Below are 21,030 nucleotides of genomic sequence, written 5' to 3' on the forward strand. Positions count from 1 at the left end.
AGCAAGGTCTACCTGAAATTGGAGGTCAATGTTCATACCGCTGGGGTGCAAACTGCCCAAGCGAAATATGAGGTGTTGCTCCTCCAATTTGCGGTGGGACTCACTCTGGCCATGGAGGAGGCCCAGGACAGAAAGGTCGGATTCGGAATGGGAATGGGAGTTGAAGTGCTGAGCCACCGGAAGATCAGGTTGGTTAGTGCGAACCGAGCGTAGGTGTTGGACGAAGCGATCGCCAAGCCTAGGCTTGATCTCACCGATGTAGAGCAGCTGACACCTAGAGCAGTGGATGCAATAGATGAGGTTGGAGGAGGTGCAGGTGGACCTCTGCCTCACCTGGAAAAATTGCTTGGGTCCTTGGATGGAGTCAAGGGGGGAGGTAAAGCGACAAGTGTAGCATTTCCTGCGGTTGCAAGGGAAAGTACCAGGGGAGGGGGTGGTTTGGGTGGGAAGGGACAAATTGACCAGGGAGTTACGGAGGGAGCGGTCTCTGCGAAAAGCCGAAAGGGGAGGAGATGGGAAGATGTGGCCAGTGATGGAATCCCATTGGAGGAGGCGAAAATGTCAGAGGATTATCTGTTGTATGTGACGGCTGGTGGGGTGGAAGGTGAGGACAAGGGGAACTCTGTCCTTGTTACGAATGGGGGGATGGGGAGTGAAAGCGGAGCTAAGGAATATAGAGGAGATCCTGGTGAGAGCCTCATCTATAGTCGAAGAGGGGAACCCCCGTTCCCTAAAGAATGAGGACATCTCCGGTGTCCTGGCTTGGAACACCTCATCCTGGCTGCATACCTCATGTATGGTATTTATTTACCTGGATAGCAAGGAAAACAAAGTTTTTCCCCGTATCATGACATGCATGATAATAAACGTATACCAATAACAAAAGGATGGGCTCAGCTTGGCTTCATCCACCACTTGTCCTTTGTCTGCTCCATTATCATCTCCAGCCTTTGTGACCATCTCCACCCTTCTCTCTCCAACCTGACTCGTCTGCCAATCGACTTACCTTCCCTGCACGCATCTGCCAATTACAAGATCTTGCCCAACTATCCCCTAAACATTTTCTACTCACTATCTATCCTCTACCGCAGTCTTGTGAGTCCCAATCTGAAACATTATACATTTACCTCCATAAATACTGCCTATTTAATGTCATGGAAACATAGAAACATAGAAAATAGGAGGAGGAGGCCATTCGGCCCTTCGAGCCAGCACCGCCATTCATAGTGATTTTGGCTGATCGTCCCCAATCAATAACCCATGCCTGCCTTCTCCCCATATCCCTTGATTCCACTAGCCCCTAGAGATCTCAGAGACTTCAAGATCTCAGTTTCAGAGTGGGTGCTTCATGATGTTTAAATTGACACATAATGGAGGGGTGCAGCAAAGCATGCACTGAACCCATGGGGAATGATTGGGTGTTTGAAGAGGTTGTGGGAAAGCATCTTTTCCAGAACAGCTTGGCACATTTTGAATCATGAAAGCACTGTGACTCATTGAGACTTAATATTATGTTTCTCGGTACGGTACATATGCATTCCCTCACGAGAAAGGAATTTCAGGCGTGATGCTCTTATTCATGGAGCAAGTGTTTACTATATCTAATAGGTGTGCCAGAAAATTGGAAAATAGTGGGATTAATGATGTAATTACAGATAATTCCAGAAATTTCTCTGCCAGCGAAGAGAAAAACAAAGTTAACATTTGGTGTTGGTCGTCTCTCATCACAGTTTCACAGTTCTAATGAAAGCTCTTCGACTTGTTGACCATTCCCAACATTATCTTGCTATATTTCAGATTTTCAGGAACTGTAGTCTTGTTTTGCATTTGAGCAGTGAACAGAAATTGAACATTATATACACCATACTTCATAATCTCAGAATTTCTGATCATCTCACAGACAATGAAGTTCTTCAGAAATATACTCTCTGATGTAAAGTGGCAATAAGTAGCAATGTGGTTCATTTTTATCGTGTTCTTAATAACATTAAAATGTGTGTTTTACACGCCTACACTAATGCCTACTTTCATGCAGTTCATCTCTTTAAAAAAAAAAGAATTAAGTCACATTAGGAATTATTATTGAGAAACCCATAAAAAAGATTTTATTATTATTGAAAAATGAATATTATCATTCTCGTCTGAGCAGCAGGAATTCAAAGCCCTTCCAGATGGTTATTGCTCTATTGGTCACACCAGCAATACATGAATCAAAATGTTACAGAAAATATTAGAATATTGAAGTTAGATTAAAAGATTGATTGCAACTTCTCCTTACAAATTAATACATTCATTCAATTATAGTTTTAAAATGTAGGAAACAAAAATCATTAGCCATGTATTTTAAAATGGTATTTGATAATCCTTACCCGCATCAGAACATTGGACTACACGCACTTGGCATACACAATTTAAAGGACATGTGAAAAATCGATAATCTGCCGTGGGTGCTGGGATTGTAATTTGTTCAGATTGACTAATATCTGACGTGTTCTGGGGCGGATCCTGTTGCCAAATATCCCAGTCTTTCAGGAAGTGAAGAAATTCATTCTCAAATAAAGATGTAGCAGAACTCAGTGCCACAATGGAAAGGATCACGAGTGTTTTCATGATTAATCTTTGATGATACGACTTAGTGTCTAACAAAATGAAGAAAGTAGAAACAATAAAGCAAGGTTAGGGCACATATTAAAACCCAATTATAACATTACAAAAATTATTTAAAATGTGTGAATTGAACTTTAAAGTGTTCAATCTGTGTCAGTACATTAGATCTATACATTGACTGCAGTCTCTTTTGTTAATTCTACTGTACCTCATTGACTTTTCCTCAACCATAGCTTATCGTTCCACCTTGATTGATAGGGCCCACATATGAGTTGCCTCATTCACCCCATTTCTGTACGATGCTCCACCACCCACCTGTTTCCAGATCGTAGTCTATCCTTTTGATCATATTAGAGTGATAGCACAACCAAATAAATCTTTACCTCCTGCTCTGGCTTCAGTTATTCCCTCGGTGACACCAGTTACTTCAACCACCATCCTACCACCGCCACTGCTTTCCCTTTTATTTTTTCATGTTGATGAAGTAGGTGCACCTTGCCTTAAACTCCTGGACACCTGTCCAGGGTCACAAATACACATTCTGCATGAGGCAACAACATACATGTACTGAGAGTTTGGGATTTGTTTGCATTGTGAATATTCAATGCAGATTATGTGACTCCTTTAACAGCCAAATTCTCAAGTGCTTCTCTGATCTTTCTGTAATTGCCACTTGAATTCCCATTCACTAGACATTCTGACCTGTTCACCAATGCTGTCTCACTGTGGCTTGGCGTAGTTCGCAGGAGTATCTCTTTATCCCTTTACTGGGCACATTGTGGAATTAGGTTGATTTAATTAAATTTGCAAATTAAATCTGGAAACCATGTTGTCTTGTGTCAGGAATTGTAAACTTGTGATATTGCCTCCGTTGCCATGCTGTGAGAACGGAGAGGATGAAAAGGAGTTTCTTCCCAGAGACCATTAGGACTGTAAACTCCTATCACTCCAGGGACTAACTTTACTGTAGCATTTTACTGCTGTGTTGTGTCTTTTTAAAATTACTGTTTTTTTCCTTTTTCTTCCCTTCCACAAATTTGTAATATGTGAATATGTGATTCTGTTCCATTCTGTTTGTAGTACGTTTGTCTGTTTTTTGCACAATCCGCAAGCATTGCCACTTTTCATTTTACTGCATATCTCGTATGTGTATGTGACGAATAAACTTGACTTGACTTGTTATGTCAACATGTTTTGGGGTGTTGCTGAGAATAATAAACAGGGATCCCAATGGTACATTTTGTAGTCAGGATAGGTTGCGTCCTTTAAGAATAGGATGCTAACCAACCTGACCACACAATATACTATTGGAGGTTTGTCCTTCCCGGTAGCTGAATCTTCCCACTGGTGCCACTCTGTTTTCCTACCTTTTGGTGCTACGATAACTGATAATTTATCAATTTCTTCATATCTCTAATTGCTCACATTGTTCAATGACAGAAGTGATAAACAAAGGAACAATCGACTGGTTTCCACTTCAGTATCTTGTGGTAAATCTTTTTCTTTTTGTATTAGGGTTACCTTGTAGCGGCACCTAGTGGTGGCCTGAGGAATCATAAACCCACGTTATTGGCTGGCGCGGTCACGTGATCGCGGGAGTGTTTTCGCGGGCTTTTGTATAGCATTCATTCAAGCTCCACCTTGTTAGAAGGAGCTTCGCATTTTTGGCTGTTCTAAACGCGTTTGAGTAAATCACTTTATTGTCGTTCAAAATAAAGAATCTTACCTTACTCAAGATTAGATTAGATTAGATCCTTTATTTGTCATTCAGACCTTACGGTCTGAACGAAATGTCGTTACCTCAATCGACTCTATTCGCTAAAGTGTGACCCCGTCAGTCCGATCGTTTTTATTCGGACTTCGATCATGCAAGCCACCGCTAACCCCGACACCCAGCTTCCCCAGTAAAATGTCGTGGGCCTGAAACTGCCCGTTTTCTGGGCTGAGCAGCCTCAAGTGTGGTTCACCCACGTTGAGGCCCAAATCCACCTCAGAAATATCGTCGCGGACGCCACCTGATATTTCTACGTGGTCGAGGAGCTTAGCCAAGAGACAGCCACCTGGTTGCTGCCCAACCTGCAGCATCCTCCAGCTATCGGCAAGGCCCTGCTGCTCCGCACGTTTGGGCTCAGCAGCCGCTCCATATGGATGGCCTCGGCGATCGGAAGCCGTCCACACTCATGAGCGAGATGCTCGCTCTGATGGACGGCCACCGACCCTGCCTGATGTTCGAGCAGGCCTTCTTGGAGCAGATGCCCGATGACACCCGCCTGCTCATCGCTGGGTCGTGCTCGCCAAGCAGCAGGACGGCGGGTCCATCAATCAGGTGTCCGCGCCCATGCACCAGCAGCCTCGCAGAGACGTCCAACCCTCCGCTGCTGTCGCCGCGCCACAGCCGCCCGCCGGAGACTGTGGTAAGCGCCAGTGGTGCTACTACCACCAACTCCGGGGTGTCGAGGCCCGACGATGACGCGCCCCCTGCTCGTTTGATCGTCAGTAGAGGCTATCTTTTACCATTGTGGACGTTGCTGGGCACCGATTTCCTCCTGGCCTTTTCGCTACTGATGGACGTGCGGGGCAGGCTCCTTGTTCCACCGGTGTGCCCCAGGCCCGCGGAACCTCCCAGCCCACAGCTGAGCGCGGTAGCCGATGGAGATGGCCCTTATGCATTCCTTCTCGCCAAGTTCCCGGGGCTTCGGACCCCCCCCCCCCCCTTTTCGTGCGACCGCCCTTAAGCTCCTGCCAGACAAGCTACGGATTGCTAAAGAGGAGTTCAGATAGATGGAGGACATGGGAATCGTGCGGCGCTCTGATAGCACGTGGGCATCCCATTGCAGATGGTCCTTAAAGCATCTGGGGGGTGGAGACCGTGCGGGGATTATCGGCGCTTGAATGCCGTAACGACCGGCGACCGTTATCCGGTCCCACATATCCAGGATTTCACGGCCCATCTGGAAGGCGGCACATTTCTTTCCCCAAGGTGGACCTGGCTACCACCAGATTCCCATTCACCCTGATGACATGCCTAAGACCGCCACCATCACCCCGTTTGGCCTTTTCAAGTGGCTGCTCATGCCGTTTGGATTAAAGAATACCGCGCAGACTTTCCAATGGCTCATGGACATAGTGGGTCGGGGGTAAGAGTTCATATTCATCTACCTAGACGACATTCTGGTCGCTCCTGGGGCATCATGTCACCTCGCAGGGTGCGACCCCGCTACCCACCAAGGTGGAGGCCATTCGGCAGTTCCCTCGGCCGCTCACCGTCAAGGGGTTGCAGGAGTTTGTCGGCATGATGAACTTTTACCATTGCTTCATGCCTGCAGCTTCCAGGATCATGCGCCCTCTGTTTCAGTGCCTCGCCGGTAAACCACGGGAGCTCGTGTGGACCGCTGAGGCTGTGGCTGTGTTTGAGGGTGCGAAGGACGCGTGGCCAAAGCCACCATGTTGGCGCACCCGCTGGGCTGCTGCTTCGACTGCCCTCACGGTGAATGTCTCTGATACAGATGTTGGAGCAGTGCTCGAACAGCTCATCGACGGCCGCTGGTAGCTGCTGGCCTTTTCCAACCGTCATCTGCAGCCTCTAGAGCGCAGCTACAGCGCCTTCGACCAGGAGCTCCTCGCCCTGTACCTGGCTGTCCGGCATTTTCTGGAGGGCAGGCCGTTCACGGCTTTCACTGACCACAAGCCCCTGATGTTCACCTTGGACAAGGTGGCCTGAGCGTGATAGGCGGTGGTGTGGTGCAACTGCACCCTGTACAGCTGCGCCAGAGCCGCACACAAAGCGGAAGTAAACTGAGCCCCCTGATCGGTGGAAATGTCCGCAGGCACCCCAAAACGAGCAATCCAATGGACCGCGGGAGCCCAAGAACAAGACGCGGCGGAGGTCTGCCCGGCAGCAGCGGCACCTGGTGTTTGTGTCTGAATTCATCATGGACTTTCAGCATGTGGCCGGTAAGCTCAACTTGGTTGCCGATGCTCTGTCCCGCCCTGCACTCCCGGCTGCGGTGGCCTTGGACCCCGGCGTAGATTATGAGGGGCTAGCCGAGGCACAGGGCACGGGTGGTGAGATGGACAGTTACAGGACGGCCACTGGTTGCGGTTGGCCGACGTCCCTTTCGGCTCAACAGGAGTTTCGGTCCTTAGTGATGTGTCCACCGGGAGACCACGCCCTATTGTCCCCGTGGGTTGGTGGTGCCGGGTTCTCGACGCCATCCATGGCCTGGCCCACCCTTCCATCCGGGTGACTTCTGCGCTGGTGGCGGACAAATTTGTCTGGAAGGGCCTAAGCAGTTTGCGGCTTGGGCCAGAGCCTGCATCCCCTGCCAGACGTTGAAGGTCCAGCATGATGTGCGGGCACCGGTACAAGATTTTGTGGTTCCCTCTGGCCGTTTCCAGCACATCCATGTGGATTTGGTAGGTCCAATGCCGCCGTCTCGCGGTGCTACGCATCTACACACCGTCATGAATCGTTTTACGAGGGGGCCTGAAGCTATTCCGGCCCATTGGATTGCTTGTTTTGGGGTGCCTGCGGACATTTCCATCGACCAGGGGGCTCAGTTTACTTCCGCTTTGTGGGCGGCTCTGTGACCAGTTGCCTTGGGTGTTTTTGGGCATCCATATGGCCCCTAAAGCGGACACGGACACGTCACCCGCTGAGCTGGTGTATGGCTCTCCATTGCGGGTACCCAGGGATTTCCTTCCTGCGGTTCGAGGGCCGTTTTGGCGAGTCTTCGGGAGAAAGTAAGCGGCCTGGCTCCTGTTCCCACCTCGCGACATGGGACAGCCCCAGTGTATGTGCCGCCAGACCTTCAGAACTGTCTGTTTGTATTCCTCCGCAGGGACTCGCACCGGTCACTGCTACAGCGGATTTATGAGGGTCCTTTCCGGGAGTTGCGCCCAGGAGTCGCGCCTTTCCTATTGGATGTCGGGGGCAAGGAGGAGATCATCTCGGTTACTCGCCTCAAGCTCGCCCGCCTGGATATCAATAGCCCGGTGGTGGTGGCTCATCCCTGGCGTAGGGGCCGCCCGCTGGTCGTCCCGGTGGCACCTGTTGTGCCTGTCTCCCCTTCACCCGTTGTGCCTGTTTCCACTGCACCGTTTCCGTTTCCTGACTCCTTTTCGCCAGTCCCACTTGTATCGCCCGTCCCGTCCCGTCCCGTCCCTTGTTTCCACTCGGTCCGGTCGTCTTGTCCGGCGTCCCGCTCGGTTCCGTACATCGGGTTCTGGGGGGGGTCCTGTAGCGGCACCTAGTGGTGGCCTGGGGAATCACAAACCCTCGCTCTTGGCTGGCGCGGTCACGTAATCGCGGGAGTGTTTCGCGGGCTTTTGTATAGCATTCATTCAAGCTCCACCTTGTTAGAAGGAGCTTCGTATATTTTGGCTGTTCTAAACGCATTTGAGTAAATCGTTTTATTGTCGTTCAAAATAAAGAATCTTACCTTACTCAATCGACTCGACTCGCCAAAACCTCATCTTTTTAAATGTCATGCATCTGTAATATCTTGGGCTTTAGATGAGAAAACTAAATTTCTTTTTTCATACAGGCTAACCTACTGAGTGCTCAATAAATGTTTTATTTCAAAATTTGAAACGTCTACAAAACTTAGTCTTGCTCAGTGCACTAAGTGTGTTCTTTCCTGCATACTGAACATATTAAAGAAAACAGCATCCGCTATTATTCACCACATAGTACATGAATATAATTAAATGCTCAAAAATGTATGAGATAATTTTTAGTTGTGCAGTCAGTTTATGATTAAGGCTTTGAGTTACATCTGCTAAATATGCTTACCATATTCCGTCTCATTTGTCGTTTAATGTTTGCACCATGATTAATCATATGAGTACTAATTATTTTCCATATCAGGAAAGCTGGCTTTCCTAAACCGACATACATATTTTGGAAAATTTCTCAGAACTGATACACTTCCAGAAATGTTATGGTGATCCAATTTACATTGTAATATTATTTCTACATTAAATGAGGGAAAGTGCATACCAATATCAATGATGTATGATCCAGGGAACTAGAACAGTACTGGTTGATTTTATGTTGAATTCTGGGTTTAAAAATGTGCTATTAACTTCACACCTTGGTGAAGCTCATTATTAAGGAGCCTTGCTCTCAAACGCAGTTTGTATCCATTTTATGGAGTGGACTGGTGGCTCTGTCAGAGTAAGTGGGTGAACCTGTTCACAAGAGGTACAACACCCGGGGACGTTGGCATTCCATGCTTCTCTCCCTTTCTCACTGTCTCCCACCTTCTTTCTTCCAGTACCTTAGGTGTAACAATCGTACTGTAGGACTTGTCAAGGAAAGACTCCGTTTCTCGGACGAACCGGAGGTCATCCACTTGCTTCTCCAGTTCCCCAACACGGCCCTTCAGGAGCTCTACCTGGATGCACTTCTCGCATTTGTAGCAGCCAGAGGCACCAGCGGTGTCCTTGACCTCCCACATACTGCAAGCATCGCACTGAATCAGCTTGCCTGACATCTCCTTCTTTCCTCTCTACCTCTCAAGCGTATTGCGTGGTCTCCTTTCCTCAGCGCCGAAGACTCTCGAGCCAAAGACTCACACTTTTCTCACAGGGCACTTCCTCACAAGGCCGCTCACTCACTGCCGCTCGCTCAGAGCCGTCTTGCTTAAATTGACTGATAAATTGCCTGATTTACCAATTTACAAACCTCAGTTTACAAATTCCTCAGTTTTCAACTGGTTTCCCGGCACTGACTCACTTCTCTCCTCCCACTCGGGCTAGAGCCAATCAGTCGTATCTCTTGCTATCTCCTGCTGCTGTTGCTCCCAAAACTACAGCAGTTCTGAGTAAAGTCTGCCTGTGCTTGGCTACTACTTTTCAACTGTTTTCACCCCTCTGACTCATTTCTCTCCTCCCACTCGGGCTAGAGCCAATCAGTCGTGTCTCTTGCTAAACTCCTGCTGCTGTTGCTCCCAAAGCTGCAACAGTTCTGAGTAAAGTCTGCCTGTGCTTGCCTTCTACTTTTCAACTGTTTTCACCCCTCTGACTCACTTCTCTCCTCCCACTCGGGCTAGAGCCAATCAGTCGTATCTCTTGCTAAACTCCTGCTGCTGTTGCTCCCAAATCTACAGCAGTTCTGAGTAAAGTCTGCCTGTGCTTGGCTGCTACTTTTCAACTGTTTTCACCCCTCTGACTCATTTCTCTCCTCCCACTCGGGCTAGAGCCAATTAGTCGTATCTCTTGCTAAACTCCTGCTGCTGTTGCTCCCAAAACTACAGCAGTTCTTGTAGTAATACTTGTCAGCATCCTGCAGCCTAAAGGGCCTGTCCCAGCAGCATGCGATTGCATGCGTCTAGCGCGACCAAACGTGGTGGCTTGAGGCGTACGGCCTCGCGGGGCCGGTCCCACTTCCAACCGCGGAGCTGTCTGGAGTTGTGCGGGGCTGGTCCTGACATCATACTCACCAATCAGCTAGGCAGGAGGCGGGCGTTTGGACGTCGCACGGCGTCGGACGGTTACGTCATCGCGCAACGGCACGCCGGGCGGTGACGTCATCGCGCAACGCCATGCACTAGGCGTACGGCGTCAAGACACTGCGTACGCCCGTTGAGGCGCTGCGTATGGCCTCAATGCGGCTGCGGGCCGACAGGCCATTGTCGCGCGGAATTTGTGGACAGTGTCAGCTTTTCGGAGCCCCGCGCGATGTCGGGACCAGCCCCACACAACTCCATACGGCTCCGGCGATCGAAGTGGGACCGGCCCCGCGAGGCCGTACGGCTCAAGCGACCACGTTAGGTCGCGCTAGCCGCGTGCAGTCGCATGCTGGTGGGACATGCCCTTAATGCAAATTTTATTTTAAGCCAATTACAAACCAAATGCTTGATTGAATTTCAGCAAAAGTGTTAAACTAACTACACTAATTGGCCACGATTATGCACAATTTTAGGGGGGTTTTCAAAGTAAATGAAGTGGAAAATCAATTCAATAGGCATCTAATGTACCAGATTCACACTTTTGCCACAGCCCACAGTTATAAATTACTTAATTTAATCATAAAATCAACCAGGAACAATCTTGGAGATGAGGAGCCTATGAATACATTGAAGTAGTTAAATATAATTTAGAAGGAAGTTCATCCACCTGTAGAGACATGTAGCACAGAATCAGGCTCTTTGGTCCAATGAATGCTTGAAACATCAACCACTTTTTACATTAATCCCATTTTATTTCCTCCTCATTATCATCCTCTCCCCCTGTATTCTACTACATAATTACACACCAGGGGTAATTTACAATGGCCAATTAACATATGAACCTGCATTTCTTTGGTATATGAGAGGACTCTTGAGCATCTGTAGAATGTTCTTCCTGTGGCAGTTGAGAAAACACAATCTGCCACAGGCAATGACGGTCCATTTTTATACTGCCATCATAGGGTCTGTCCTCACCTTCTCCATCATGGTCTGGTTTGGCTCAGCAGCTCTACTCAACAGCCAAACGTTGGTAGCCTCCTTTTGCTCTGGTATTTTATTTCATTCTTCACACGTTTAAATTATAATGTTTTATTTTTATTTATCTATATATCGTGTTGTTACTTGCGAGCAAAGCACCAAGGCAGATTCCTTGTATGTATACATACTTGGCTAATAAAATGTATTCAAAAATATTCAATTCAATAGGCACACAGTCACAGGAAGAAGGCAGACTCCATGCAGATAGCATCAGATGTCAGGATTGAACCCAGCTCTTTGGAGATGTGAGGCAACAGTTATTTCAGCTGCACAATTGCACCACAAATGTTTTTGAGAGTTTTGTCATAAGGATTATGGTGTTTATAGTGATTAACTATTTTAATAACAATTTGGTACGGTAGGGAATGTGGGCGAAGTAATCATTAATCGTGTTGGACTTAATTTTACTGTAATAATTAACATTATTCCCATTAATATTACTAAGCTCATTTCTGCCACGATAACTATACATTGGTACAAAAAATATAGCATTTAATTATTTTTATTAATAGTCATTAATATATGTGTTATTTTTAAATATTAGTTTTAAAAGGTAGAAACAAAAAATTGCATTAGAAAGATAAAGATTTGCTAATTTTTTGAATAATTTGTATAGGTTATTTTAATTTTAATCATGTTCTTGTTAGTTTCAATTGCATTGTGACCTCATTTTACTTTGATTTCAAAATGTTATAAAATATTACAGATGTTTCTCGGGACAATAATAAAAATAATCTTTTGTCCAGATTAAATTTCTGAGTGTGATTTTAATCATATATTTTACCAATACTACGAGTATTTCTACTATTATTTTTGACTTCCAATTGTTTGGAAATGCAGATTTCATAAAGTAAATATGAAATATGCTATGAGATATGATACATGAAATCAAAGAATAAGACAGGTGCCAGATTTTTTGTTAAAACTGCCCACTTATTATTATCTTGTATTTGCTCCAACAGATTACCAAATTTCCACTAAATCCATTCCCATTATCCCTTTAGACAGTGCATTCAGATCCTATCAATTCAATGGATTAAAAAAAACTATTGTCTATGGAAAATTTTGAAACATTCCAGTAATAATAAAATGCAAAAGTATCTTATTTGTTGAGGCTGAGCTTTATCAATGTCAAAGTGTGCATGAAATAAAGAATGCTGTTGGTAGATGTTATATTAGCTTGTTATCACACTTAAAATGGACTTCCAATATTATATACCTCTGTTGTGCGTGAGCCAAGAATGTATTGTGAAAGATGCATTTAGATAGGAAGTTCCAACCATACCAGATGAGTAGGTTTACATCAAATAATATAAGTACAAATAACATTTAAGAATTATACAAATGGATAAATCTACAATTTGGACAAAGCTTTTTACAATGTTACATTCAATAAAATAAATGCTTTTGAAATTGCCTTGCTCATGACAATAGCAATAATATTTAAAAAAATAGAGAACATTTGGAAAATTTGGATCTAAAGTCTCGGCAATAGTTTAGCAAGATTATGTGACTACAAAGTATTATTTCAGTGCACATTAGAAGAATTTCATAATTTGCATATTTGGTATGCCAAGCTACTTATGGATGAACATGCTTTGAACATGAACATATAGATTGTTTTTTATTTCAGCATGTCCTAAAGCACTAAATAGCTAATGATTAATTATAAAGAGATTATAACAAAATACCTAACTTTGCAAACTATTGCTTTAATAATTTGTACTTTGAGTTCAATTAATGTATACCTAAAAGCAATATTTTTTATCAAAAATGCCTTTTAAACTTACCTACCTCACAGAAGCAAAGAAAACACTGCTGTTGGCAAATAATCTTGAAGATTCACGTAGATTTTTAACCCAGAAGTTATTATGAGAAGAAATCTATTGAGACGTTTAATTGACAAGGAAAGATTCCTGTATATAAAGAGGTTTTTCTCCAGCAATCAGATCATGTTAAAACAGAAATGCTCCTGGACCATCACTTCATGCAACTCTCAACCAAATATTCAGAATGCATTGTAAGTGCTCATATGTTTCCCATCATGTCTTGTAACCAGGCCAAATCACTTCTCTGGATTTCTAGATGATCCCTATAATAGCTATGAAGTCCTGTGGTTCAACGTGGGTGATATAAAGATGGCATCCTGCCACACTAAATATTATTGTTATGATACAAACAACCTAACTAACTGCAATGAGAACAGAAACCTGAAGCAGTTGTCCTACCCTTTCCCCATGTTTATGCAATACATGTAAGTGAAAGGGGTATGTTCCACAAAAAATATACATGAAATTCTGACCAAAATAATTATTTGAGCTAATTGAATATAAGAAGAATCCCATCAGATTAATAACCATAATGGCATTGGAGTCATAATTATAGTCATGCAGCACGTAAACAGGTGCTTCAGTCCATGCTGACCAAGATGCCTCATCTAGGCTAGTCCCCTATCCCTCTAAATATTTCCTATCCATATACCTGTGTCTTTTAAATGCCATTTTAGTACCTGCCTCAACTATCTCATCTGGCAGCTCGTTTCATATACCCACCGTCCTTTGATTGAAAAAATTGCCCCTTGGGCTCCTACCTTTGTACCTTGTACCTTTCACCTTAAACCTGTGTCCTCTGGTTCTTGGTTCACCTACCCTGGGTAAAATACTCTGTGCATTCAACCTATCTATTCCCCTTATGATTTTGTGCACCTCCAATATTACCCCAGAGCCTCCTGCTCTCCAAGTAATCAAGTCCTAGCCTGTCCAACCTTTATAGCTCAGGCTATCGGGTCCTGGCAACATTCTTGTAAATTCTCTCTGCACTCTTTCCAGCTTTAATCACAATCTTTAATGAAAAATTATTTTAATTACAATACTTTAATTTGCTTGAGTTGAATTGTAGTAATTTTGTTTGGTTACTTTGATCGAAATCTGCGTAATTCAGTGACGACTTTAACATGCCAAAATGTTGATGTGGGAAACGAGAAGTAATTTATGGCATTAGAGCTTTATTGGAAGCTTCATCTGTTTTAAAGCTATGTTAGAAGTTCAGCGCTATGATTAATACTTTAATAATAACAATCACTCCATTCGGTGATCTGACCAACATGCTATGATTTCACTTATAATGCCCAATATGGGACATTGCTGGTGCCAGGATGTCAAATGTTCCAAGGTATTTGAAGTTAGTCTTTATTAAATCCCCAAAATACTTTAAAGTCACTTTTTTAGTTGTTAAACAGGATTATAATAAACTTTGCTGTGAGCCAGGACCCCAGTTAGTACAAGAAGAGTGTGCAAACCAGACCCTTTGTGAGCTGAAAGGAAGCAAGGGAACTGGGGCCCTGAGAGTTTAAATGGAGAATGGGAAATGGATCCTTGTCAATGGAAAGACAGAATGGGAATCGTCATGCCAGTGAGGTGAAAGGGAGCTTGGGAGCAAGGGTCTAACGAGTTGAAAGGGGGAGCAGCAACTGTGGCCCTAGTTACTAAAAAGTGAGTGCAGTAAGTGTCATCTGGTGTGCAAGATCCTGAATCAAGGTTTCTGAATAGGCAGATAGTAGCAATGTTACAAAGTTTTGAGATTTTAAAAATCAAGTCTGCAATTTATCCCATCAGATAAAGAATTAAAAGAAGTTTAATTTGACACCTAATTCACTTTCATATCTCAAGTATTTAAAAAGTTATGGCCATTTTCATACTCAGAAATTAGCATCTTGTTCCCTATTGATTTTCTATGGACATAACAAAAAAGCTGTGATCGTGGACAGTCAAAAGCACATAACTTTCTTAAAAATTAAGAGAACTGAATGAAATTTTCAGTTATCGTAGATTGAAGTATTCTGAAACAAATATAATATCATCTTACTTGGATGACCTGAAATTAAAGCATATAATTAGTTAGTTACCCAATTGTAGCTAATTTCAAACTTCAATTACTAGATCTAAACATCTATCCATTTCTTAATAAACGATTAACATTTTTAAATAGCCTAAGTGTCCAAATAATATTCACAAATAATTCACAATAAAACATGATTTTAAAATCTCATTTACATTAATTTATAGGCCAAATGGAAGGAATTTAGTGTTCAATTGCTGTAAATTAAAGTCCATTTAAATCAGCTTTCTAGTGGGATCCTGTGAACGTGCTGGTTTAGAACGTTCACATTGCGGTAGATTTGTGCCCTCAAATGCCCAGAAAAATACTGCGGGATATAATGGGCCCAAAATTAGCTTCTCGCAACATTAAACTTTGTATAAAGGGATCTTAAGAAGCCCTTTTTAATGTAAAAATAAACAGCCTACCTTCTGTTGTCCCCTGTATGAGATCCGGCCAGTTGCCGGCGGTCGCGGGTTTAGAGGTTAATTTTTAAACTACTATAACAATTAGATAAAGCCCTTAAAAGTAATAATAGCTAAAGCGACCGAATCTACCAGCGATTTTTCGTTAATAATTAACTAGGCTGAACATCCTCGATTTGAACAGCCTAGGAAAAATCGCGTTTTAAACCCGCCCCCCTCTAAACGGCGCCAAAATCGCGCACACGGGCTGGGACAGATTTTCAGCGACGCTTCAGGTACGCTTTGCAACATACCTACAGATAGTGGATTATCAGAATTTGTCGTGACTTTTTCGTTTGCATAGCATCCGTGTGTAACAGTTTCACTCTCTTACTTTGGGAACAAACATTTATGCTTTTCACTTGGACATTTTGGGATTGAATCATAACATGGAGGGAAATGGACAGATGATGATTTAGGTTGGGCCTCTACTTCAGACTTATGGAGAAGAGGGGAAATAGCTGGTAGAAAGAGAAGATAGGAAGTGACAAGGCAAGGACTAGCAACCAATAGTTCGATCCAGGTCAGGAAAAATTGATTGGCACCCAGTGAGGGAGACAAAGGTGGAGATAGTAACCAAGACTGGATAAATAGAGAAGCCAAAAGGGTGCAAATGGTGGAATCCTATGCGAACTGGTAGAAAAAGAAGAGGGGCAGTAGTGATGGGCATTCTGTTAAGAGATACACTACAACCTTTCAGATTTTGAATTGTAACTCATCCACATCTCAATCTCATTCTTTCTTCAAGGTACCTATCTTAAAGCCCAAGACTTCGATGGATTTTTACCTATTTCTGCTTGCATGTCATTTTCAGTTGAAAATCCATTTTTGGCTGATTATAGCATTGTAACGAGCCCTGGCATGATATAAGGCGCTACTTAAACGCTAATCATTGTTATTAATGTAAAACAACAAATTGGCTTTACATATTAATGTTACTGGATAAGGTAATTTATTATCTACTGCTTTATAGGAGCAGGGAGGTTCTACTGCAGTTGTACAGGGTCTTGGTGAGACCACACCTGGAGTATTGCGTACAGTTTTGGTCTCCTAATCTGAGGAAAGACATTCTTGCCATTGAGGGAGTACAGAGAAGGTTCTGGTTCAGACTGATTCCTGGGGTGTCAGAACTTTCATATGAAGAAAGACTGGATAGACTCGGCTTGTACTCGCTAGAATTTAGAAGATTGAGGCGGGATCTTATAGAAACTTACAAAATTCTTAAGGGGTTGGACAGGCTAGATGCAGGAAGATTGTTCCCGATGTTGGGGAAGTCCAGAACAAGGGGTCACAGTTTAAGGATCAGGGGGAAATCTTTTAGGACCGAGATGAGGAAAACATTTTTCACACAGAGAGTGATGAATCTCTGGAATTCTCTGCCACAGAAGGTAGTTGAGGCCAGTTCATTGGCTATATTTAAGAGGGAGTTAGATGTGGCCCTTGTGGCTAAAGGGATCAGGGGGTATGGAGAGAAGGCAGGTACAGGATACTGAGTTGGATGATCAGCCATGATCATATTGAATGGCGGTGCAGGCTTGAAGGGCCGAATGGCCTACTCCTGCACTTATTTTCTATGTTTCTATGTTTATGGTATTATTTTACAAATAGCAGAAATGGATACAAATCACCCATATGTGATTTGATTGACGTGAAATATGTTTTGGGCAGTTAGAAAAGAAGCAAGGAAGAAAGTTGTAGTAACCCTGACCATTATTTTTTCAATCCTCCCCAGCTTTAAGAATGGTGGTATGTGCTTGGAGGATTGCATTGTTGTTTAAAAAGGGAGGAAATGATAAATGGGGTAATTGCAGTCCAGTTAATTTCTGTGGTGGAGCAATTATTGGAATAAACCTTCATTTAGAAAGACAAAGATTAATCAGGTATGGCCTGCATGGATTTACAGTATTTAGAAAAGATCCTGGCTGAATAATCCTGGCTGAAAGAACAGTGTATTTTTGACAAGGTCCTGCATTGGAAGGTAATCAAAACCGATCCAAGGGACTAGAAAATTGGATAAAAATCTGTTAGAGGTAGGAAGTAAAGAATAATGGTTGACAGACTGGAAGACTGTTACCATCAGGATTTCATCGGACTTGATATTTGCACTCTTGCCTTTTGGAATATATATAAATAATGTTCACATAAATGTAGGGGGCATAATAAAGAAGTTTGTAGATGTGATATGATAAGTGACTAGATACACTACATCCACTGGCACCCCTTCATCCATTTTACTTGTCACATCCTCAAAAAATACCAGAAGATTAGTCAAGCATGATTTCCCTTTCATAAATCCATGTTGACTTGGACTAATCCTTTTACTGCTATCCAAATGCCCCATTATTACCTCTTTAATAATTGACTCCAGCATGTAGCGAACCAGATATGATAAGAGAACTGGAGGTGAAGGAACCGCTTGGAGGTAGTGATCATAATATGATTAGTTTTAACCTGCAATTTGAGAAGAAGAACGTTAAATCGGAAGTGTCAGTAATGCAGTTGAACAAATGGGACTATGAAGGCATGAGAGGGGAGCTGGCCAAGGTAGACTGGAAAGGGATCCTAGCAGGAATGATGGTGGAACAGCAATGGCAGGAATTTCTGGGCATAATCCAGAGGACGCAGGATCATTTCATTCCAAAAAGGAAGAAAGCTTCTAAGGGGAGTAGGAGGCAACCGTGGCTGACAAGAGAAGTTAGGGATAGAATAAAACTAAAAGAAAAGATGTATAATACAGCAAAGAGTAGCCGAAAGCCAGAGGATTGGGAAACTTTCATAGGACAACAGAAGGAAATACGGGCTGAAAAGATGAAGTACGAGGGGTAGCTGGCCAGGAATATAAAGAAGGACTGTAAAAGCTTCTTTAGATATGTTAAGGGAAAAAGAGTAGCAAAGTCAAATGTGGGTCCCTTGAAGGCAGACACGGGTGAAATTATTATGGGCAACAAGGAAATGGCAGAAGAGTTGAATAGGTACTTCGGATCTGTCTTCACTAAGGAAGACACAAACAATCTCCCAGATATACTGGAGGACAGAGGATCTAAGGGGGTAGAGGAACTGAAATAAATTTTCTTTAGGCGAGAAATAGTATTGGGTAGGCTAATGGGACTGAAGGATGATAAATCCCCTGGGCCTTATGGTCTGCATCCCAGGGTCCTCAGGGAGGTGGCTCTAGAAATAGTGGAGGCATTGGTGATTATTTTCCAATGTTCAATAGATTCAGGATCAGTTCCTGTGGATTGGAGGATAGCTAATGTTATCCCATTTTTCAAGAAAGGAGCGAGTGAGAAAACGGGGAATTACAGACCAGTTAGCCTGACTTCGGTGGGAAAGATGCTGGGGTCAATTATTAAAGAGGTAATAATGGGGCATTTGGATAGCAGTAAAAGGATTAGTCCAAGTCAACATGGATTTCTGAAGGGGAAATCATGCTTGACTAATCTTCTGGAATTTTTTGAGGATGTGACAAGTAAAATGGATGAAGGGGTGCCAGTGGATGTAGTGTATCTAGACTTTCAGAAAGCCTTTGATAAGGTCCCGCACGGGAGACTGGTGACTAAAATTAGAGCACATGGTATTGGGGGTAGGGTGTTGACATGGATAGAAAATTGGTTGGCAGACCGGAAGCAAAGAGTAGGAGTGAACGGGTCCTTTTCAGAATGGCAGGCAGTGGCGAGTGGAGTGCCGCAAGGCTCGGTGTTGGGGCCACAACTGTTTACCATATATATTAATGATTTGGAAGAGGGAATTAGGAGAAACACTATCAAGTTTGCGGATGACACAAAGCTAGGTGGCAGTGAGCTGTGAAGAGGATGTTAGGAGGTTGCAGGGTGACCTGGACAGGTTGAGTGAGTGGGCAGATGCGTGGCAGATGCAGTATAATATAGATAAATGTGAGGTTATCCACTTTGGCTGCAAAAACAAGGGGGCAGATTATTATCTCAATGGGGTTAGGTTAGGTATGGGGGAGGTGCAGTGAGACCTGGGCGTCCTTGTACACCGGTCACTGAAAGTTAGCTTACAAGTACAGCAGGCAGTGAAGAAAGCTAATGGAATGTTGGCTTTCATAACAAAAGGATTTCAGCATAGGAGTAAAGAGGTTCTTCTGCAGTTGTATAGGGCTCTGGTGAGACCACATCTGGAGTATTGTGTACAGTTTTGGTCTCCTAATTTGAAGAAGGACATCCTTGTGATTGAAGCAGTGCAGCGTAGGTTCACGAGATTGATCCCTGGGATGGCGGGACTGTCATATGAGGAAAGATTGAAAAGACTAGGCTTGTATTCACTGGAGTTTAGAAGGATGAGGAGGGATCTTATAGAAACAAATAAAATTATAAAAGGACTGGACAAACTCGATGCAGGAAAAGTGTTCCCAATGTTGGGCGAGTCGAGAACCAGGGGCCACAGTCTTAGAATAAAGGGGAGGTCATTTAAGACTGAGGTGAGAAAAAACGTTTTCAACCAGAGAGTTGTGAATTCATGGAATTCCCTGCCACAGAGGGCAGTGGAGGCCAAGTCACTGCATGGATTTAAGAGAGAGTTAGATAGAGCTCTAGGGGCTGGTGGAGTGAAGGGATATGGGGAGAAGGCAGGCACGGGTTATTGATAGGGGACGATCAGCCATGATCAAAATGAATGGCAGCGCTGGCTCGAAGGGCCGAATGGCCTCCTCCTGCACCTAGTTTCTATGTTTCTATGATACAGAAATTGGCTGTAAAGTGACAGTGATAAGCAAAACATTGCACTGAAGGAAAAGATAGGACATTTGGATAGCTGGGCAGGAAATTGCCAAATGGAAATTAATCCAGAAAAGTTTAAGTACAACCAGGGATAGGAATACATACTCATTCATGGGAGGATATTGAGTGGTGCGACCTTGGCACATATGTCCACAGATCATTAACAGTAAAATGAAGTCAATAAGTTTGTTAAAAAGGCATATGGGTTGTTTTCCCTTATTAATGAAAACTATGTACAGAGCTGGTTACTGTATATACAGTATATACTGCACAGTTTTCTTAAATGCATACAGTTCTGATCACTACATTAAAGGAAAGATCCAATTGCAATGTCATAAATGCAGGAAAGGATTATTGGGATGTTGCCGAGGCTGTAATAATACTACTACCTGTATGTAGAAATATCAGGTAAGATTTGCTTTTTTTGGAGCAGAGACTGTTGAAAGTTTTCTTCATCCCAAGGTGGTCATGAACAACCTGAAAGGGTGATGGAGAAATAAACTTTCCTTCAGAAGTGCTTGGATGTGTACTTGAAGGTAGAATCAAGCAGGGTAACTGACATGAATTTAATAGCGTCCTGTTTCATAAATTTAATTTGGTCTGTGATTCAATCATCATCGACATAGTTAGGTCTCAGTGATTTATTATTGTGCATACAAATGTAAAATGTGCTTGAGTTAAAGTAATATAATTTAAACTTAATGGCCTGAAACTATTACATGAGACATGGAAGTACAGATGTTCAACACTTGTAGCTGACATTTTCTGATTCTCGTGTTATTCCAGTGCATTCATTTATTGGCTTTGTTCTTTAAAAATAAAACATTTGTTATTCTTTTGCATTCCCAGTGC

At 43.4% G+C, this 21,030-nt stretch overlaps 2 protein-coding genes across 3 annotated transcripts in view; one reads left to right on the plus strand and one right to left on the minus strand.

The window, feature by feature from the left end:
• The window catches only part of aspn (asporin), a 41,003-nt gene extending 27,837 nt beyond the window's left edge, over window positions 1–13,166 (minus strand). The window contains exons 1-2 of one of the 2 annotated variants that reach the window (XM_033037275.1): window positions 12,894–13,166; window positions 2,370–2,639 (exon numbers count right to left, since the gene is read on the minus strand). In XM_033037275.1, coding sequence (XP_032893166.1) covers window positions 2,370–2,610 — 241 coding nt within the window. In that variant the 5' untranslated portion in view covers window positions 2,611–2,639; window positions 12,894–13,166. Of the gene's footprint in view, window positions 1–2,369; window positions 2,640–12,889 lie in introns of both variants that reach the window. The other variant, XM_033037276.1, reaches the window with a different exon arrangement.
• LOC116983484 (centromere protein P) overlaps window positions 1–21,030 on the plus strand; it is a 299,674-nt gene that overhangs the window by 192,141 nt on the left and 86,503 nt on the right. The window lies entirely within an intron of this gene.

This window comes from Amblyraja radiata, chromosome 18 (assembly GCF_010909765.2).
Source record: "Amblyraja radiata isolate CabotCenter1 chromosome 18, sAmbRad1.1.pri, whole genome shotgun sequence".
Taxonomy (NCBI): domain Eukaryota; kingdom Metazoa; phylum Chordata; class Chondrichthyes; order Rajiformes; family Rajidae; genus Amblyraja; species Amblyraja radiata.